The following is a 23,052-nucleotide window of genomic DNA, read 5'->3' on the forward strand; positions in this document are numbered from 1 at the left end:
TGGAAAATGTGAAACCCAAGACTGAGTCAACAGACTGAAGCAAATGCCAGCAGGAAACCTAGATTTGATCCCTGACACCTCGTGGTCCTTGGAAGTTGAGCCAGGAGTAGCCCCTGAGCATTATTAGGTGTGCCCCTCAGTTAGAAAACAATGGCTATTAGATTTACCACAATTGGTCTTTGATGTGCCCCACTATCACCTTGACAGACCCCATGTGATGATGTTAATTGATTAACTAAATGATTGCCCAAGTGAAATCTTTGAAATGCCATTTTCAGTAACTTGTAATTCTTTTCTGAAGGATGGGAATTTATTTTGCTAATTTTAGGCTCATTTTTTTGTGCAGATTGTTATGTATGGTAGGATTTACAGTATTGGAGTAGTATTGTATTAAAGATCTCTGTAGGTAAGAAAACTGATTGTAACATTCCATTTTTGTTGTTTTTGATGTTACCTGGGATTGAACCCAGAGCCTCACACATGCTGATATTGCTGAGCTATACCCCCTGTCTAGCGTTCCATGTTTTGAGTAGGGGATACTAACTTGAGTAACTATGAATATTGATTCAGAACTGTTAAGAACTTGCCATGCCTGGTAGGTTGGTTCTTCAATCATTGCTATAATTAACCTCCCCCCCCCCTTTTTAAAAAAAAACTTTTTTGTCATTCCTATGGTGATCATGGCTTACTCTTGGCTCTGACTTTAGGGGTTACCCCTGGTGGGGTCAGGAGACTACATATGGTTGGGATTAAAGCCAGGTCAGCAGTGTGCAAGGCAAGTGCTCCACCCATTTTGTTAATTTCCTGGCCCCTAAAACCCATTTTAAAAATTATTTGGGGGAACTTGCCTTGTACATTACCAACCCAGGCTCAATCCCCAGCATCCCATATGATCCCCCAAGCACTGCCAGGAGTAATTCCTTAGTGCAGAGGCAGGAGTAACCCCTGACCATCGCTGGATGTGGTCCCCAAACAAACAAAAATTTATTTTTTGTTTTTGAACCACACTCAGTGGCTCAGGGCTTATTTCTGCTTAGGGATCACTCTTGGTGTTTGGGGATCATATGTGCCTAGGATTAAACCTGAGCTTCCACATAAGGCAGGCTCCCTGCACATAAGGCAAGCTCCCTGCCCACTCTACTATCTCTGTAGCTCCCTTAAGCCCATTTTAACTGTAATATTTCCTTTAAGAAAATAGGGGGGCTAGAGCAATAGCACAGGGAGCAGGGTGTTTGCATTTGCACATGGCCGACCTGGGTTCGATTTCCAGCATCCCATATGGTACCCTGAGCACCACCAGGAGTGATTCCTGAATGCAGAGTCAGGAGTAACCCCAGTGCATCGCCGGGTATGACCCAAAAAGAAAAAAAAAAAAGGGATAGCTAAAACACTTCAAAGGCCCAGGTGTTTGGTGTCTAATGTCTCATAGAACTAAGAAAAAAATATCCTCCAAAGTAAAATCACTTCTTTCATACCTTGAATAATTTTTCTTCACATATATAGAAATAATTACTGCCCTAGTAATGGAGGGAAATGCTTTCATTTGGAATTAACACAAATGAGTTATGTTTTTATGAATTTTCGTATGAAAATTCAGTGGTAGAACTTTGGGGTTTGTGAACTCTAATGGTTAAGATTTTACTATTCATTTGCAAGAAATTGCATTAGCTAACTTGCAGGTTTTAGAAGATTATGGGTAGAAAGTAGAAAATAAGAAAAGCGATAAATTGAAGCTTAAGGTGAAAGATTCTCATCTTTGTTTTTGCATTGTCTTACTTTCTTTTATCCTAACTCTGAATCTGGATACTGCCAGTTGTTGCTATGTCAGCAGAAGACTTAGCCAGCTCTCAAGTCATGACCCGTTGTGGAGAAGACATTGTAAGAAATACTGGCTGATATCTGAGTGAGTATTCATGGAGTATGTATCCTTAAAAATCATCCTCTTGTTTCCATAACATCAGTCTGTCCTCTCTCTTTATCTTCTTGGTGCCTATTAGCAAATACTGTTGTTCTTTAAGCGTCTGTCCTTGTCCCACTGTTCTTCCCCTTATGTGAATTCTGTTGCACTTACTGTTATTGTTTATCATAACTACTTTTTTTAATGTAGGAGTATCGCTATTTATTCAGCCATTGATTAGACTGATAGAATTGGGCATGAACTCTACCTTTTTTTTTTTTCCTTTTTATAAATTTATTGAATCACTGTGAGAGCAGTTACAAAGCTTTCGGGTTTAAGTCTCGGTCATACAATGATGAAACTCCTGTCCCTTCACCAGTGCCCATTTTCCACCACCAAAAGCCCCAGTATACCCCCCCCCCCCCATCCCACACCCTCCCCCTACCTGTGGGGCAGAAGATTTCCACATTACTCTACTTTGATTACATTCAATATTTTGACACCAGACTCACCATTATTATTTGGGATTTTATCCCAACACTCAGATCTGCTGAAAAGGTAACCATACACAATTTGTTTTCTATTGCTGGTTATGAATAATATATGATGTCACAGCCACAGTAGTGGCTGCACGATTTTGGAATTCTGAAATTTTAACAATTAAATCTGGAGGGATTTCTGCCAAAACCTGCTGGGTTCCGAGATTTGTGCCTGAGTCTCTGGGAGTATGGCCGTTAAGCAGCTTGTTCAGGAGCCAGAGAGGCCGTTCGTGGGCAGCTACCCGGGGTCTCGTTGGGGAGGGGAGGAAAGGGCCCGTTCCACCCCCATGCCATGAGGCCCCACGTGTCTTGTCACTGCGGGCCCAAACCTGACTGTCCAATGGCCTCTGGAGGATGGCGGCTACCGAGCCACCAGGGGTAACAGGACAAGGCACAAAACCCTACATAACTACTTTTTAGTGCGCTGAACTCCCAAACTTTAATGTCCATCCCTGAGATCCCCCCATTGAGCGCCACGCTTGTTTGTATAACTGTCTATTGGAACTTTCCATTGGATAAACCCCCCACTCCCACCTAAGGGTCCCCAGAACTCAACAAATGTAAATAACATTTAGCAGAATAAAGCTGGAGATGTAAAAGGTGTGAGTTGGAAACGATGAAAGGATGGGAATGCTGTTATCCTTGGTTGGAGTTGGTGAAAGAAAACTAGGGGTTTAAGTGTTCTTAAAGTTGCAAGCTACTTACAACAACTAAGAATTGGAGATATTGTACACTGGGAGAGGAGGAAGAATGGCAAAGAGGAATTTTTTTTTTTTCTTTTTGGATCACACCCGGCGATGCACAGGGGTTATTCCTGGCTCTGCACTCAGGAGTTACTCCTGGCAGTGCTCAGGAGACCATATGGGATGCTGGGAATCAAACCTGGGTCGGCCGCGTGCAAGGCAAACGCCCTACCCGCTGTGCTATTGCTCCAGCCCTGCAAAGAGGATTTTTAAATGTTGGTTTGTTCTTGGCTTTCACTTGGGAGCATCAGTAGATAGTTGTACATTTACAAGGTAAAGGTAAAGGCCCTCCCGTTGATCGTCGATTTGCTGGAGCGGGCCCAGTAACGTCTCCATTGGAGACTTTGTTGTTACTGTGTCTGGCATATCGAATACTCTCGGTAGCTTGCCGGGCTCTCCGAGAGGGGCGGAGGAATCGAACTCGGGTCGGCCATGTTGACTGCGTATAAGGCAAACGCCCTACCCGCTGTGCTATCGCTCCAGCCCGGCAAGCTACCGAGAGTATTCGATATGCCAGACACAGTTAACAACAAAGTCTCCAATGGAGACGTTACTGGGCCCGCTCGAGCAAATCGTACATTTACAAATCAAGAACCAAAAGACATAAACATTTACTTATAGAGGTAACTTTAGGAAATAACAAGTTTCCTCTGAGGGGTTACTCTTAGAAAAGGAGATTAGTTTTTCATTATAAACCCTTTGGCACATTTAACTTTAATGATATGTACATTATATTTAAAAAATACTTTTCATCTAGATCTTCCCACCCATGAACATTTAAGCCAAACCATAATTACAATTCTGTCTGGTTTTGGTGATAATGGCGATAGGGGTTTGGAACTACTTGACCCCTCATGGCTGGTGGCTCCTCCTGGCTCTGTGCCTCAGCTCAGGGTCAGTCCTGGCACCGCCAAGGGGCTTTGAGTGCCCGAAAGTACACCTGAAAGGCGTGTGCCCAGCGCTTTGAGCCATCTCTCTGCCCTGCTCTTTGAAGTCAGGTCTCTTTTAAAACTCTATAGTTGATAATGTTTTTAGGAGTAAGCTGTAATTCATACCCCATATACTAGTCACATATTTTATCAAGAATTAAGAAATTTAGGGGGGGAAATTCAGTAAAGGGATGGCCGATAAACACATGAAAAATTACTCAGCATCACTTCTTATTAGGGAAATGTAGAGCAAATCACAGTGAAGTGCTACACTGGTGAGAATGGCCTCTCTTAAAAAGAGTGGAAGCAGCGGCTAAAGGTGAGGATGTGGAGAAAAGGGAACCCCGGTGCACCCTTGGTGGGGTATAAATTAGAGCAGCCTCTGGAAAGTGATATGGAGCGTCCTTACAGACAAGCAGGGCACTTCTAAACATTTATCTGGAATGAAAATACTCATTCAAAAAGATATTTGGACTCCTTTGTCCCTAGCAGCATTAACAAAAACATGAACTCAACCTAAATGCCCATCCACAGATAACTAAATAAAACTATGGTAGATATATTTGCCATTAAGAGATAAGAAATCATGCCTTTTGGAACAAAATTTGAAGTGATCATGCTAATTAAAATAAGTAAGGAAATGAAAGACATTATCACATGATTTTACTTTATGTGGAATTCTAAAGCATATGAACTAGCAAAAATGAAAACTGACTAGAGCCATAGTTCAGTGGGCTGGGTGCAGGCTTTGCATCTGGGAAGCTTGAGATCTATCCCTGGGACCCACATGGTACCCCAGCTCTGCTGGGTCATCTTGAGTTGAAAGTGGCTCCAAAACAAAACAACCAAGCTAATTCTCTGAGTTGGAGAGAGGGTATGAGAGGAATAGGTAGAGGAACTTTGTCTTGGAACAGCACTAAAGCTTTGGTATTGCATATGGTGAGTCCTGTATAGATAAAGCACGTAAAATTAATACTTCTGAAAAGCTTTAGTATTGTAAACCAATCAGAAACCAGTTTCAAAAAGGAAATGTTATTAGAAAAAGAGAAAATACACAAATTTACCCAGGCTTTTCTATTTCTGATAAGTCTTCAAAATGAGTAAAAAACAAGTGATTCAAATCCCACTATGCCAACAATAACTCTGATATTTTTTTTGATGTGTGAATCACTTTTATCTAGTCTTGCTTGTGACTAAAGTAAATGAAAAGAAAGGTGAACGTAGTGAAATTCCTAACAAAGTCTTTTGGTGTCTAAATTCATGCTAATTTAATCTTAGAAGACTTTTAATCTCATTTTCCCATCTAGGGAAGAGAAATCACAGAAGAATCAGTGCTGGAAATCTCTCTTCATAGATACTTATGCTGATGTTGGAAAATATATCGACCATTATGCTGCTATTAAAAAGGCCTGGGATGATCTCAAGAAATATTTAGAACCCAGATGTCCTCGTATGGTATTATCTCTGAAAGGTACTGGAAATAAAGAATCCCTTCTCCCTATTTTAGTTACTATGGCATAAATAAGCAAATTTAAATAATTTTGAATCTATCTGTATTAATATGTGCTAATTCAGCATTACCTGTATTTTATATTTTGCATCTGCCAAGGAGATCAAATGCCGTTGTTGCTATAGGATTCTTTGCTCTAGTGCTTCCCTATTTCTGCCTTTCTTCATCACCCACATGATTATGTATTCGGAGGAAACACTGAACTCTTTTTTTTTTTTAATTTTTCTTAGTGAAACACCATGAGGTACAGTTGTAGACTTACAAATTTTTGTGCTTGGGTTTCAATTATACAGTGATCGAGTACCCATCCCTCCAGCAGTGCCCATTCTCCACCACCCCTAATCCCAGTATCCCTTCCACCCCCCATTCTCCCATCCCACCCTGCCTCTGTGGCAGGGCATTCCGTTTTGTTCTCTCTCTCATTTTGGGTGCTGTGGTTTGCAAAAGAGGCACTGAGTGGCAATCATGTTCAGTCTATAGTCTACTTTCAGCATGCTACTCCCATCCTGGGACAATCCTCCCAACACCCATTATTTGGTGCTCCCTTCTCTATCTGAGCTGCCTTTTCCTCTAGCATGTGTGACTGGCCTCCAAGCCATGGAGTAAACCTCCTGGTACTTATCTCGGCTATTCTTGGGGGAAACACTGAACTCCTAATCCTTAAACTTGTTTTAGGTATGGTGAATTCAAAATGCTGACATTGCTTAAGGACAATTTTTGTGATTTCTTAAATCTTTTTTTTTTTTTATTAAAAAGCTACCTTTTGGGATCAACTCTTGTCTTTCCTAATTTTATTTAATTAATTAATTAATTTTTTTGCTTTTTGGGTCACATCTGGCAATGCATAGGGGTTATTCCTGGCTCTGCACTCAGGAATTACCCTGGCAGTGCTCAGGGGACCATATGGGATGCTGGGAATTGAACCCGGGTTGGCCACGTGTAAGGCAAACGCCCTACCTGCTGTGCTATCACTCCAGCCTCCTCTTTTCTGATTTTAGTACAAGTAAATATTTGCTTAATATGCTTAGTATTGGAGAAAGACTAATAAAGACCTGAATCTTTAGGAGTAATTATAGTACAATAGAATAGGAAAAACATCCCTGTTTTAACCTGTAGAGATTAATAAAAACTTAAATTTGAACTGAGGTCTCTCTGACCCTAGAATCTATGCTCATCTCCAATGCTGTTATTGTCCAGTTGTGTCAGGAAATGTTAACAGACTCTCATAACTCCTACATGTTATAGATACATTGCTACTTACGTGGTTTTGCCTTGAAGTTGTAAAATTTTTTCATACTGCTTTACTAAAAGGAATTTTATTCATTTGATTTTGCTCTGCTAAAATTGGGATAAGTTTTTCTTAGATGCATATCTTTTGAACTAAGATCTTGAAACAGCATTCCTTTACATTTCACATTTCTATGTAACTTCCCTGCAAATAAGATTTGCTTGTAAGTCATGAGCCCATGAGCTAGGTAATTAACACTGAATAACTAGAAGGTAGAAGAGAGAATAATTTAGTAGAGTGTCAAGATTTAAAGGAAAGTACTCTTTTACTTATTTTTTGGCCACACTTAATAGTGCTCAGAGATCACTCCTGGAGAGATTCAGGGGCCCATATGGCATGCTGGGGATCAAACCCAGTTTGGCCATGTGCAAAGCAAATATCCTATTGCTCCGGTCCCTAAAGGAATGTGCTCTTGATTAATGTTTGCAATCATTGTTTGTTTTTTCTTGGAAAAAAGCATAAATAATTTCAAGAGGTAAATAATTCTGAGTAGGTATTTGATGCTGATAAATAAGATAGGTAAGATTTCTAAGAACTATAAATAAGAGCAAGGTACTCAGTTTTATTCGTTGTATTATTTCATTTAATTTGCCAAAATTCCTTGAGATTGACAATCTTTTATAGGTGAAACCTAAAACACAAAAGCTAAGTAAATTGTTTGCACCAAGCAGAAAATAGAGCTAGATTCTGAATATAGGGCTGACCGCAGAACTGTGGTTTTAATAGAAGCTGAAAGGGGAGATGTATCCTGTTTCATTTAGAATCTCTTAGCACTCTTAGAGTGAAGAAAGATTTTTCAGTGTAGCATCAGGCATTTGGAATATGAGAATCTAGACGTGGTTCTTCTTTTAGGCACAGCTACCAAGAAATGAAGAAATTAAGAATGTATAGCAGCCCCTTTCCTTTTTGGTTTTTCTTTCGTACACTCAATTTGGTGTTCCCAGGCTTCTGCTCACTCTTTTGTCCCTAGTGATTGGATATGAAGTCAGGGACTTCCTTGACAGGGCCTGTTTTATTCCCTTGCTCTCTGGTGCTTTGCCTTAAGTTGGAATAGGATAAAGACTCTTTGATATGTGGATTGATGGGGAATTTTAGGACAATGAGTTTTAGTACTGAATTAGGAACTCATCTACTTACTTTAGGGACCGTAGTCAATATCAAGGTTATGGAGTTGGTAGAGAGAAAACTAGAGATCAGATAGGCACTGGGGTTTGAAAGTTTTTATGGAATATTTTGAAATGGTTCTTTGTTAACAGATCTTTTACCTATCTGAGGATATATATCTTTAAATTTTAAAATTATGTTTTGTGTTAATTTATAACTTTAGAATTGGGAAGAATCTTAGGGATTAATAAAACCAGTGGTTAGTAAACTTTTACCAGGTAGTAAATATTTCAGTCTTTGAGGGATAAATTATTTCTGTCATAACTAATTGTTATTGTGAGAAAGGAGACATAAATAACCAAATGTCATGACAGTGTTTAAAGAAAAACATTTATTTAAAGAACCGTGTAGTAGGCTATAGTGTACAGTCCCCAGTTTTCATACTAGTCCCTTCATGTTGTAGGTGGAAGAACAGGCTCAGAGAGTTTGGCTGACGTATGTACAGTTTCATAACTAGGTAGGGACAGAGACAGACCTCTAACAGAGGTTTCTTGGCTTCAAGTAACTTTCTTACCACTTCCGCATGCAAGTTGGCAAGGGAGCAAGAAATATAAGTGATCTTTATTACACACTTGACACTTATTTAATTCTTACTATAATTCTCTTAGGTAAGTGATATTCTCCATTTTGAAGGTGAGGAAACCGGATTATAGAGCTGAAATAGGGACCAGAACAATAGGAGAGAGAGTAGAGTTTGGACCTCGAGTCCAACCCAGGTTCTATCCCCAGCATCCCATATGGTCTCCCCTGAGCACCACTAGAAGTAATTCCTGAGTGTAGAGCCAGGAGTGACCCTGAGCATGGCAAAGTGTGACCCCCCCCCCCAAAAAAAAGTGGAACTAAAAATTTTGTCTCAACAAAAATCTGTTTTTGTTCTTTGAGGTTTCATAATATACAGCAGTATAAATATGAATGTTTTGGGCATACAGTGTTATTGCATCTCATCCACTACCAGAATACCAGTATGCTTCCACCACTGTCCCTAGGTACTTGCTCCCTCTCTCTCTTTCCCTCTCCCTCTCCTTCTCCCTCTCTCTCTCTCTCTCTCTCTCTCTCTCTCTCTCTCTCTGTTACCTCAGCAGACTGAGTTCTATAGGCAGAACCTCAAGATTTGATTTTCCATCAGTCATTATCTGTTCTTTTCTATTCCACATACGGATGAGGACATCTGGTATTTGCCCTCCTGACTCTCTTAGCTTAGTGCCCTTCAGTTCCATCCCGAAAGGCAAGATTTCATCTTTTCTTATACCTGAGTAGTGTCTATTGTGAATACATACTACAACTTCTTTATCACTCTTCTATTGTGGGGCACTTGGGTTATTTCTATGTGTTGGCTATATTTATATATATTTATTTATATATATATATAAATATACAATATATAGCACTGTAGTGTACATCATTGTGCAAACATCTTTTTGAATGAATGTCTTTGTGTTCTTGGGATAGATGCCAAGGAGTGGAACTATGGGGTCATTTGGAAATTCTGTTTTTAATTTTTTGAGAAGTCTCCATAGTGTTTTTCATAAGAGGTGGAACCAGCCGACATTCCTGTCAACATTGAGTAAGAATTCCCTTTCACCACAGCCCTGCCAGCACCGGCTGTTTCAGACTATTTGAAGTAGGCTATTCTAACTGCTGTGAGGTAATATCTCATTGTTATTTGATTTGCATTTCCCTCATAATCTGTGATGATGATGTTGAACACTTTTATATGCTATTGGCCATATGTCTGTCTTTGAAGAAGCGTCTGTTCAGCTCATCTTGCCATTCATTTTGATGGGGTTGTTTGTTTTTTGTTGTTGAGTTTTGTGAGTGCTTTATATATCTGGGATATTAGCTTTCTTCAGATGTATGAGACGCAAATGTTTTCTCTCATTTCGTGTCTTTTTATTTTAATATTTCTTTCACAGTGTGGAAGCCATTTAGTTTGATGTAATCTCATTTATTTTTGTGTTTCAGTTTTCTTCACCAGTTAACTTGAATCAGGAAAGACACCTCTGAAGTCAGTAATGGGGTTAATTCTGGCTGTGTTTTCCTGAATGGCTTTGGTTCTAATATTGAAGCCTTTAATCCGTTTTGAATTAAATTTTGGTTGTGGTGTGAGATAGGGGTTCAATTCTCTTCTATACATGCGGTTAATCAGTTTTCCTGGTGGTGATTATTGAAGAGGCTCTTCTTACTCCACTTCATACGCTTAGCTCCTTTGTTGTAAATAACTCACCATACATCTAAGAATTTATCTCCGGCTATCAATTCAATGCCCTTGGTGTGAGAATTGCCTTTATTCCAGTATCACAGTTTTGATTAGTTTGGCTTCATAATATAAAGTCAGGAAATTCAATTCCTCCAATCCTATTATTTTTTTTTCCCTGAGAATTACTTGTGCTATTTGGGATTTTTTTTTATTTGCATCACCATGAGTTACAAAGCTTTCATATTTGAGTTTAAGTCATACAATGATTGAACACCCATCTTTCCACTAGTGTACATTTTCCACCACCAATATCCGCAGTATCCCAACTCCCCAGACCTTGTCCCCTCCTCCCCCTGATTCTATGTCAGACAGTTTCCCTCTTACTCTCTCTACTTATGGGCATTAGGTTTGCAATACAGATACTGAGAGGTCATCATGTTTAGTCCTTTATCTTTTAGCACATATCTCCCATCCTGAGCAATATATTTGGGATATTTGACGATTGGTTCCACATGAATTTCAGAAGTCTCTGTGACCTTGAAAAATGTGGTGGGAATTTTGACAGAATTTATTTAATTGACTCTATAGTGTGTGCAGAGGGTGTTTATTTTATCACTTAACTTACTTAATCACTTAATCCCCGTAATTCATCGATTTACTCGAGCGGGTGCCAGTAACGTCTCCATTCATCCCGGTTGCGTGCTAGCGTAGCCCAATGGTATCTGTTCATTCTAAGAACATGCAGAGCCTCAAACCGATCATTCGGGGTCTTGACGAAGAAGTCTGACCATCTTGTAGGTGGGCGTCCATGTGATCTTTTGATGTCCCGTGGAATCCAATCAGTAATGGCTCTAGTCCATCGGTTGTCTGTAAACCTCATTACGTGTCCAGCCCATCTGATTTTTGATGTTCTGGCAAATGAGACAGCGTCCCTGATTCTTGAGCGTTGACGAAGATCAGAACTCCGGATTCTATCCCTCATTTGAGTGAATTGTGATATTCCAAGCATAGCTCTTTCGATTCCTCTTTGAGAGACACGAATAGCGTTCTCATCCTGTTTTCGTAGGGTCCAGGTCTCTGAGGCATATGTTAATGCAGGAAGAACAGTGGAATCAAAGAGATGTGCTCGTAGCTGGAGGTTCTTTGTCCTTTTAGTTATTTCTTCAACGCTCTTGAAGGCATTCCAAGCCGCTCTCTTCCTCCTGCGCAACTCAGGTGCCAGGTCATTTATCATGTTGATTTCTCGACCTAGGTATATATAACTGTTGCATTCGGAGATGGTGGTTCCATTGAGAGCGAATGGAGCGTCAGGAACAAGGAAGGCTGTTTCTCATAAACATTGTCTTCGTAAGATTCAGCTGTAGTCCGACCTTTCCACATTCACGGTCAAAGTCGTTCAGCATTTGTGCCGCTTGGCTAATGTTTGGTGTTATTAGAACGATGTCATCAGCAAAGCGGAGGTGGTGTAGTTGCCGACCATCTATCTTCACTCCCATGCTTTCCCATTCCAGTCGTCGCATGATGTTCTCGAGGGTGGCACTGAAGAGTTTTGGTGAAATGGTATCACCCTGCCGAACCCCTCTCTTGATATGGATGATTACTTCTTTGTAGAATGGTGAGATCTTGGTAGTGAATCCGCAATAGAGCTCACGAAGGATCCTGATGTATTGAGTTTGTACGCCCTGATTGGCTAGGGCTTCCATAACCGCTTCCGTCTCAACAGAATCAAAAGCCTTCTTTAAATCAATGAATGTTAGACAGAGCGGCATCTTGAATTCCCGAGAAACCTCAATGAGCTTAGTAATCGTGTGGATATGGTCGATGGTACTGAATCCTTTTCGGAATCCGGCTTGTTCACATGGTTGTCCTTCATCTAGTGTTCTGCTAATCCTATTCAGGATGACTCAAGTGAACAGTTTGTAGATGACAGACAATAGGCAGATTGGGCAATAGTTGCCAATGTCGTGGATGTCTCCCTTTTTGTATAGTAGTACAGTCCTGCTGGTTTTCCATTGCCCTTCTGGAAGATGTGATAGATCCATCATGATGTCGGAGGGCAGTCATCTTGGTTTTGTAGTTGGTGAAGGACAGGCGGGCATTACGAATGCTTTTCCCAGCTTCTGCCGCATCTACCAGTACTGCTGCTCTCTTGTTTTTGAAGTCATCCTTGATGGCTTCTCTGCACTGCTTTGCCAGTTCGGATGTTCGCTTGTGGTTGCCTGAGGCATGTGCCAAGCCACGTTGGCGAATAAGTTCAAGAGTGTTCGAAGAAAGGCGTTTTTTTGTGGTTATCTCTCCCTTGGCATTCCTCGCACAATCATGGAGGTGCTGAATCTTTCGATCGTATTCCTCATCAGTGTTGTCAATGACGGCATCTTCCCATGTTGCCGCAACAGAGCCAAAGAGCTCCCAGTTGGTGGTCGTTCTGGGAGTCCTCTTCTTAAACCTTGCATTCTTTTCTCCTCGTTCTGTGAGGTAGAATTTTGCACAAAGAAGACGGTGGTCTGATCCCGTTTGGAATTTTGGGACAACAGCAACATCGGTTAGGCAAAAATAACATCAGTTATTTTTTATATTTATTTATTTATTCTTTTTGGGTCACACCTGGTGATCCACTAGGATTACTCCTGGTTCATGCACTCAGGAATTACTCTTGGCAGTGCTCAGGGGACCATATGGGATGCTGGGAATCAAACCCGGGTCGGCCCCGTGCAAAGCAAATGCCCTACCGGCTGTGCTATAGACCCAGCTCCCGGATGTTTATTTTAATAGTTAATTCTTTGCACCTGTGAACTTGAAATATTTTAAAACTTTCCTTGTATTGTATGTTCCTTTAATAGTGATTTATAGTGTAATAAATATATATATATAGCTTCATAGTGATTCAGTAAATAAGGCTTTCACCTCCTTTGTTGATTCCCAGGTACTTGATGTTTTGCACATAGTTGTAAATGGATTTTTGAAAAGTTCTTTTTCTTCTACATCATTACATATAAAATTTGAACAAAATTTTTTGTATTATTTTGCAGTCAGCTACTTAACCATATATGTCATTGTTTCTACGACTTTTTTTGGGAAGACGGGGATGCATGTAGTTAGTCTTTAGGGTTTTTTGTTTGTTATCTATCAGTAGTGATAATTGAAATTATTTTACTATTTGACCTTCTAATTTCTCTTTCTTGCATAATTGCATGGCTAGGACTTCTAAATTTATGTTGAATTATAGTGGTGAGTGGGGACATCCTTGCTTTGCTTCTGTTGTTGCAGATCTTCAAAGCTGAAATAATTTGTCAGACATCACAGTAGCTGGTAGAAGTATTTGAACTGGTTATGCTTGGCTCCCAAATTCTGTTATGGTAGTATGTCTTTCTAAATCTCCATTTTATTCCATTATAAACATTTCTTTACATATTCTTCTTTCGCCACATTTAGTGGTAGTTTTTACCTTTTTACTTTTTCCTCTTTCAAAAAACATTCTTAATAGTTATGGCAACCGTGACCCATAATGTTATGAATGTTCATTTTTTCATCCAACTTCAAATTAGGAGCTATTCAATTTATTTTCTTTTACCCTAAAATTTTTTTTTTTTTTGGGTGTGGGGTGAACCGGGGTGGGCATACGTATTTTAATACCCGCAGGTCAAGAAGTAGAAAAACTAAGCGTTTCTAGGAGCCTCCCCCTTTCTTCTCCCTTTTCTCTCTCTTTGAGTTGTGGGGCCCAGGCCCAGCGGAGTTTGGGGCCCATCAGCAGAGCAACCATGTTGTTGATTGCAGATACATCATTTATCTCATTTTGGAATTTAAAAAGAATGTCTGAAGCTGTGTTATTATGTGTACAAAGTTAGATATATATATCTCTCTCTCTGGGAATTTAGCCTGTTTGCCATTGCAAGAAGTCCTTCATTATATATATGGTTTTTTTGTTTTGTTTTGTTTTGTTTGTTTGTTTGTTTTTTTGCTTTTTGGGTCACACCCGGCAATGCTCAGGGATTACTCCTGGCTCTACACTCAGGAATTAATTCTGGTGGTGCTTGGGGGACCATTGGGAATCGAACCTGGGTTGGCCACGTGCAAGGCAAATGCCCTACCTATTGTACTATTGCTCTAGCCCCAGTCCTTCATTACTTCTGCTGATGCTGTTTGCCTCACAGTTTATTTTGTGTGATTTGAGTAGTCTATCCTAGCTTGCTTTTCTGTATCTATATCTCTTAAGATGTACCTCTTGGATGTGATTGTATGTTTGTGTTTGTATGTTTCCCCCTCCTTCCTTATTTTTTTTTTTTTTTTTTGGTGTGTGTGTGGGGGGAAGGTGGTGATTTCTGGGTTGGGAGGACCTGGATCACACTATTGTGGAGGTGAGGGTCAGGGGATGTCACACTGGCAGTGCTGCTGAGATCATTCTTGGAGAGGGTTAGAGGGGTGACACTGGGGATGTAGTTCATGACCTCAAGCTTCTAAGGAAGGCATTCTACTCTATTGCATGTTTACCCCTCAGTCCTTCGTTAAAAAATCTGTTTGTCAACCTGTCTCTTAATTAGATTCTTTCATCTTTGCTTAATGTGATTGCTAGTGTTTTTGAGTTTAAGTATTCTTTCTGTGTGTGTGTGTGTGTGTTTTTCTCACCTTTATAGCTATTTTCCTTTTTTGTATTCTTCTGAGATTCTTTTATTACATCATACCTCCTTAATGCAAATTTTTTTAGTGATTTCCCTAGAGATTAAAATATAGAAATTTTACTCAATTCAAGTCCAGTATAGATTAGTAATTTTACCTCTTCTTGGCTGATAAAGACCTTAAAGTTTTTATTAACTCTAATTTTCCTCCTATTCTTATTGTAGTATAGTTTTTGTCATTCCGACTTTCAACATAGTTTTATTCTGGATGCATTATTATATGTTCTTTGTTATTTTAGATTTACCTTTGTATTAACCTTTTCTGGTAGCCCTTTGTTTCTTCCTGACTCTTCACGCTTCCATCTGGGATAAAGGGAGCTCCCCATTGGAGGAAGCAGGTGGATTCCAGCAACTGCAATGGAGTCTGCCAGCTGACAGAGAGCATGGATGAGAATTTTATTGCTCTAATATTATTTTTCTTTTTAGTGGGTAGATTATTTTTCTCTTGGATTTAAGACTTTTTGTTTATAATTTGTGTGTGTGTGTGTGTGTGTATTTTTGCAGAGGGTGCCCGAGAAGAAGACCTCGATGCGGTGGAAGCTCAGATAGGCTGTAAACTTCCTGACGATTACCGATGTTCCTATCGTATCCACAATGGACAGAAGTTGGTGGTTCCAGGGTAAGATATTGACTCTTTTGGTGTTTTTTTATGGGGTTGGGAGGGATTCTCCTGGTGGTGCTTGGGGGTCCAGGCACCACCCACCACTATTCAGCCTAGCAGTGTAGGACTGATGGTATGGTGCTCCGGCTTAGCCATACAGTGGGCCACCAGAGTCACTTCAGTGATACCAGGGGCGATAAATTAAGTTTGTGGAGGCCATATATAAACCATGAGCTTCACCTGTTTGAGCGATCTCCTTGGCCCAGTTTTGGTTATTTTAAATAATACAGGATACCTTCTAGAATGAAAATAAACAAGTTTTATTTATAGTTCCTTCCCTTTTATTATTTATTTTGCATTATTGAATATTGAACCCAGGGCCTCATTCTTTCGAGGCATATTCCCTACCACTCAGCCACATCCTTGACCTTTGTAGTTGCTCTTGAAGATAAAGAATGGAAGAACTTTATTTTTTCTCCAGTTTGTTAAGACAAGACCTGTAGCTTGAATTTGTTTTTACCAAAATGAGTGTTATCAAAAAAATAATTTCTAGGAAGACATTGTTATAAATCACAATGAAATCTGACTGGGGAGTTTGGACCTGTGAATCACAGAACATATGCATATAGGTAAATTTTTACTGAAATGGGTCGGATCATTGGCATGTTTATCCCGTTACTGGCCAGGATAATAGCTTGGAGTGCCTAAAACAAATTCTCTGTGCCATACATGTCAAATGCAGATATTTGTATGGAGCTACACACATGTAATGACAGTAAATTTAGTTTTGTTCTAATCAGGTGTAACCTATAACTGAATGGTCTGACTTAAACATCCTTTTAGAAAATGATACTAATTATAGACTGCTTTTTTTTGAAAGCATACAGTGTAGTAGAAATAAAATTTAGTCACATATTTAAAAGATGTATTCTTTGACTCCTTTTGTTCTTTTATGAAATTAAGCGATTTCAGAGTCATTGCACTAGTGAAAGTCAAATAAGATTTCTGGGAATTTTTTTTGGGGGGGGCACATCCGGTGATGCTCAGGAGTAATTCCTGGCTCTACATTTAGAATTACTCCTGGCTATGCTCAGGGGACCATATGGGATTCTGAAGATCAAATCCAGGTTAGCTGCATGCAAGGCAAATGCCCAACCTGGCCAAGTACTCTATGGCGTGCTGGGGATCGGACCCGGGTTGGCTGTGTGCAAAGCAAAAGCCCTACTACTGTACTGTCACTCCAGCCCCTTTACAAGCAAGATTTTTTTAATGCCAGCATTTATACATTTAAATCTTTAGTTTAAGTCACATTTTTACTATTTACAAGTTTGGGTTTATTTGCTTCTTTTAGGTGTGGCTTTAGGAATCGAATTTATGGCCTTGCCTCACACGTGCAAGGCGAGTGCTCTCCCACTGATCCACATCCCAGCCCGAGAGTTTGAATTTAATACACAGCAATAACAGTACTTTGGGAGGGTAGTGATTTCTAACTGATAAGTGAATCTATTCTTGTAATGTTATCATTTTGAAATTGCTGTTCTTCAAAAAGATGAAGCACATCTGTTTGGCGCGGCAATTGATTAAACTTTGAGTCTGTCTTCTCAGGTTGTTGGGAAGCATGGCGCTGTCTAATCACTATCGTTCAGAGGATTTGTTAGATGTCGACACGGCTGCTGGAGGCTTCCAGCAGAGACAGGGACTGAAGTATTGTCTCCCTTTGACTTTTTGCATACATACTGGTTTGAGTCAGTACATAGCAGTAGAAGCTGCGGAGGGCCGAAACAAAAATGAAGTTTTCTACCAATGTCCAGTAAGTAGCAAGTGTGTTTAATTGAGGCTTAAAGATGTGTTCTAATGAGTGTATAAGTGTGTGCATTCAGCATGTAGATGGCTAGAGAATATTATGCATTTTAATTCTGGGCTTATCTAGCTAGAGGGTAAATATTTGTACATCATTTAACCATCAGACAAACACAGTACACACAGGGAAAGCTGAAATTTGTGATAATTCATTTTACGTTCAAGGAAAATGAACGAGTTTTTGCTGGTGTCACTGTCATTTTTGTCACTGTCACTGTCCTCCCGTTGTTCATCGATTTGCTTGAGTAGGCCCAGTAATGTCACCATTGTGAGACTTGTTACTGTGTTTGGCATATTGAATACATCACGGGAGCTTACCAAGCTTTGCTGTGTGGGTGCGATTTTCTCCGTAGCTTGCCGGGCTCTCCAAAAGGGGCAGAGGAATTGAACCCTGGTCGGCCGTGTACAAGGCAAACGCCCTACCACTGTGCTATTGCTCCTAATTTTAAAAAAATTAAGCTTTGAATTTCTTTCAACTTAAGTTCTGCTTGTAGTAGAAACATTTGGAATTTTTTCTTCGATTGAGTTGTCAAAAAATAAGGACTCTGTGTATAATTGAAACCAAAGCACAAAAAATTGTAAATCTACAACTTTAAAAAAAATAAAATAAAATAAAGGGAAAAAAAAAAATTCTAAGGAAACCCAAGCACAAAAATTTGTAAGTCTACAACTGCACCTCATGGTGTTTCACTAATAAAAAAAATAAATTTATTAAAAAAATTAAAAAAAAAAAAATAAGGACTCTGGGGGACTGGAGAGATAGCACAGTGGGTAGGGCTTACACGCGGCCGAACCGGGTTCGATTCCCAGCATCCCATATGGTCCCCTGAGCACCGCCAGGAGTAACTCCTGAGTGCAGAGCCAGGAGTAACCCCTGTGCATTGCCAGGTATAACCCAGAAAGCAATGTATTGCAGAATCTGTGGTATTTTGTTTTGTTTTTGCAGTGCTGGGAATCAACCCAGGCCTCACACTTGCAAAGCACATATGACCTGCTTTTGAGCCACAATCCTCACCCATCCCCGGCTTTGATTTCATTCTTATTTCTTTAGTTCTTGTAATTTTTCATTTGTTAAGCTTTTGTTTTCGTATTTGCCTAGATATTCACTTTTAAGTTAGAAGTGGAATTTAAGTAGAAAATATTTTTTACACTAACCAGAGATACATGATTGCACATAACATTTAAAAACAGTTGAAAAGCTTTTATAACTTTGAAGATTTTTCTAAACCTCATGCCTCTTATCTCATTTTTGACTTAATTCCTCTGTAGGCTTATTGCCTGATGACTTGGTTTTCTCTATTTACTAATGGAAGTGATGGACTGAGAGTGTGCAGTTGTCTTGGCTATGAATCCAAAGCCCTTTCTTCTAGAATAGGGCATATATTATCTGAATTTAACTTTTGAATTCTTTTCTTGAAAGAATTTCTCTTAAATTTATTTTAACAGGAATAATGTTTTAACGGTTGTTAAAAGAAGAGCCTGTCACTTTTTTTTCTTTTTTCGGGAGTCAGGCGGCAGTGCAGGGGAGGGCGAGGGTTCTATACATGGTGATGTTCAGGGGTTACTCCTGACTCTGCACTCGGGAATTATTCTTGGCTGTGCTCAGGAGACCATATGGGGTGCCCTAGAATGAATCCTGGTTCAACCCAATGTTCAAGGCAGGGCCCTACCCAGTATACTGTCACCCTGGCCCCAAGCCTGTCATTTTTCTAAGAGCTGTATAGAAAGAATCTAAATGTAGAAGTCATAAAGGCAGAAACTGCAAAGTGTGAGGAATTTTCAAGTAACTGGTTAGAACAACTGTTGCTTTTTTTTTTTTTATCTTTTTTTACTAGTGAAACACCATGAGGTACAGTTATAGACTTATAAATTTTTGTGCTTGGGTTTCAGTTATACAATGATCAAGTACCCATCCCTCCACCAGTGCCCATCCTCCCCCACCACGGGTCCTAGCATCCCTCCCACCCCCCATCCCCCCTGTCCCACCCTGCCACTGTGGCATTCCCCCTTGTTCTCTCTCTCTTCTTTTGGGTACTGTGTTTTGCAAGAGAGGCATTGAGTGACAATCATGTTTGGTCTATAGACTACTTTTAGCATGTCTCTCCCACCCTGTAAGGGTCTTCACAACACCCTTTATTTGGTGCTCTCTTCTCTATCTGAGCTTCCTTTTCATCTAGCACATGTGGCTGGCCTTCAAGTCATGGAGCAAAATTCCTGGTACTAATCTCAGCCATTCCTGGGTGTTCGTCTCCCATTTTGTTGCTTTATGTTCCCCAGGTGAATGCAATCTTTTTGTGTCTATCCCGCTCTTTCTGACTCATTTCGCTTAACATGATACTTTCCATGTAGTACCACTTGTATGTAAATTTCATAACTTCATCTTTTCTAACAGCTACATAGTACTCCATTGTGTAAATGTACCAAAGTTTCTTTAACCAGTCATCTGTTCTCGGGCACTCAGGTTTTTTCCAGATTCTGGCTATTGTAAAGAGTGCTGCAGTGAACAAACAATTGCAGATGTCACCTCGACTATACCTTCTTGCCTCTCTGGGATATATTCCCAGGAGTGCTATAGCTGGGTCAAATGGGAGATCAAATTCTAATTTTTTGAGAATCGTCCATACTGTTTTCCAAAAGGGTTGGACCAGCCGGCATTCCCACCAGCAGTGAAGGAGGGTTCCTTTCTCGCCACATCCGCGTCAGCACCTGTTGCTTTTGTACTTGTGGATGTGGGCCAGTCTGTGTGGTGTGAAATGATATCCCATTGTTGTTTTGATCTGCATCTCTCTGATGATTAGTGATGTAGAGCATTTTCTCATGTGCCTTTTTGCCATTCGGATTTCTTCTTTGCGAAAGTTTCTGATCATTTCCTCGCCCCATTTTTTGATGGGGTTGGGTGATTTCTTCTTGTGTAGTTTAACCAGTACCTTGTATATCCTTGATATCAACCCCTTGTCGGATGTGTATTTGGTGAATATTCTTTCCCATTCTGTAGGCTGTCTTTGTATTTTGGTCACTGTTTCTTTTGAGGTGCAGAAGCTTCTTAGTTTAAGATAGTCCCATTTGTCTATCTCTGTTTTTACTTGCTTGGCCAGTTGCGTGACATCTTTGAAGATACCATTAACTTCAATATCGTGGAGAGTTTTGCCAACTTTGTCTTCAATAAACATGGAATCCAGTCTGATGTTGAGGTCCTAAATCCATTTGGATCTTACTTTTGTGCATGGCGTTAGGCAGAGATTTGAGCCCACTTTTTTGCATGTAGCCGTCCAATTTTGCCAGCACAATTTATTAAAGAGACTTTCCCTGCTCCATTTCACTTTTCTTGCCCCCTTATCAAAGATTAGATGATTATATGTTTGGGAGGAGATGTCAGTATATTCAACTCTGTTCCATTGGTCTGCAGCTCTGCCTTTGTTCCAGTACCATGCTGTTTTGATTATTATTGCTTTGTAGTAGAGCTTGAAGTTAGGTAGGTTGATTCCTCCCATTTTCTTTTTCCCAAGAACTGCTTTAGCTATTCGTGGGGGCTTATTGTTCCATATAAATTTCAGGAGTGTTTGCTCCATTTCTTTGAAGAATGTCATGGGTATCCTTATAGGGATTGCATTGAATTTGTACAGTGCCTTGGGAAGTATTGCCATTTTGACAATGTTGATTCTCCCCATCCATGAACAGGGGATATTTTTCCATTTCCTCGTGTCCTCTTTTATTTCCTGAAGTAGCGTTTTGTAGTTTTCTTTGTACAGATCCTTTACTTCCTTAGTTAAGGTGATTCCTAGGTACTTGATTTTCTGGGGCACAATTGTGAATGGAATTGTTTTCTTCATGTCACTTTCTTCTCTTTCACTATTTGCATATAGGAAAGCCATGGATTTTTGGGTATTGATTTTATAGCCTTCCACTTTACTGTACAAGCCTATTGTTTCTAGGAGTTTCTTGGTAGAGGTTTTAGGGTTCTCTAAGTATAATATCATATCATCTGCAAATAGTGAGAGCTTGATTTCTTCCTTTCCTACCTGAATGCCCTTAATATCTTTTTCTTGCCTAATCGCTATTGCAAGTACTTCCAGTACTATATTGAACAGCAGTGGAGAGAGTGGGCATCCTTGTCTCATCCCTGACCTTAGGGGGAAGGCTCTCAGTTTTTCCCCATTGAGGATGATGTTTGCTGTAGGTTTGTGGTAGATGGCTTTAACTATATTGAGGAAAGTGCCCTCTATCCCCATTTTGGCAAGGGTTTTCATTATGAATGGGTGCTGGATCTTGTCAAATGCTTTCTCTGCATCTATTGATATGATCATATGATTTTTATCTTTTCTTTTGTTGATATGATGGATTATGTTGATTGATTTCCGAATGTTGAACCATCCTTGCATCCCTGGGATGAATCCCACTTGGTCATGATGTATGATCTTTTTGATGAGTTGTTGAATTCTATTGGTTAGTATTTTGTTGAGAATCTTCGCATCCGTGTTCATCAGGGATATCGGCCTGTAGTTTTCTTTTCTTGTGTTGTCTTTGTTTCCTTTTGGTATTAGAGAGATATGGGCTTCATAGAAACTGTTTGGGAGAGTTTCCGTTTTTTCAATTTCCTGGAAAAGCTTGAGAAGAACTGGCAATAGGTCCTCTTTAAATGTTTGGAAAAATTCGCTAGTAAATCCATCTGGACCTGGGCTTTTGTTTTTGGGAAGACTTTTGATTACAGTTTCAATTTCCTTGATGTGAATAGGTCTATTCAGGTACTCTCTATCTTCTTGATTTACAGCTGTTGCTTTTATGTCTTACCTTGTCTCTGGGAATGAACAATGAACAATTAGCAATTAATTAAAAATATATATTTAATTTTCTTTTTCTTGTCTAGGATCAAATTGCTCGGAATCCAGCTGCTATTGACATGTTTATAATAGGTAGGATAAATAATGTTTTTCTTTTTTCTTTTGTAATCATTGAGATACATTAAAATATTTACCCCCAATATTTTCATAAGCCATAAGAAACTTAATTTTTTTCTCATTGCATGAAATTTAAAAAATGATTTGAAATCTACTGGAAAAAAAGCTACTTCTGAAAAATATAAAACTACCTTTTGTGAATTTTAATGGCTTTTCCATGTGACTCCTTAATGTTCCACTAATGGGATAGTGATTATTTAAATATGATAACATTTGTGAAATATATTGTTAGAACAGGCCATTAATAGATAATAAGAGTCTGCTGTAGTCTGCCTTCTCTCAACGAATGTCTTTAACGTTTTGAAGATGTATATACCCTCAGACTCAATTTTACATTGTTCCTGTCTGTTGTTTCCTAAAGGGAATAATAAGATGCTCTAAATTTAGCATTTCATTTTCAGTGTGGCAGAGTGCAAGAACTAGGTTAATAGAAATAAGGTGACAGAGGGAATCATTGAGCAACACTGATTAAAGAAATAATATGTACTTGGCTCTGAGAGTAAATAATGGGGATGTGAGATATTTATCTAGAAGGGAAAAAAAATAATTGATGTAAATACAGGGCTGGGGAAGCGGAGCTTGAGTCTGGCGCCTCAGACCACTTAGCCATCAGCGGTAGGGCCTTGCACGCAGCCAGCCCGGCCGAGCCAGGTTTGATTCCTCTGCCCCTCTCGGAGAGCCCGGCAAGCTACCAAG

The 23,052-nt window shown here is 39.7% G+C and overlaps 1 protein-coding gene across 2 annotated transcripts in view; it reads left to right on the forward strand.

The window, feature by feature from the left end:
- FBXO3 (F-box protein 3) overlaps nt 1–23,052 on the forward strand; it is a 48,078-nt gene that overhangs the window by 3,734 nt on the left and 21,292 nt on the right. For both annotated transcript variants that reach the window (XM_056135500.1, XM_056135507.1), the window contains exons 2-6: nt 1,814–1,903; nt 5,416–5,579; nt 15,445–15,559; nt 17,147–17,351; nt 22,266–22,311. In XM_056135500.1, coding sequence (XP_055991475.1) covers nt 1,814–1,903; nt 5,416–5,579; nt 15,445–15,559; nt 17,147–17,351; nt 22,266–22,311 — 620 coding nt within the window. The remainder of the gene's footprint in view (nt 1–1,813; nt 1,904–5,415; nt 5,580–15,444; nt 15,560–17,146; nt 17,352–22,265; nt 22,312–23,052) is intronic.

The sequence above is a fragment of the Sorex fumeus genome, unplaced genomic scaffold (genome assembly GCF_029834395.1).
Source record: "Sorex fumeus unplaced genomic scaffold, SorFum_2.1 ptg000007l, whole genome shotgun sequence".
Classification (NCBI taxonomy): Eukaryota; Metazoa; Chordata; class Mammalia; order Eulipotyphla; family Soricidae; genus Sorex; species Sorex fumeus.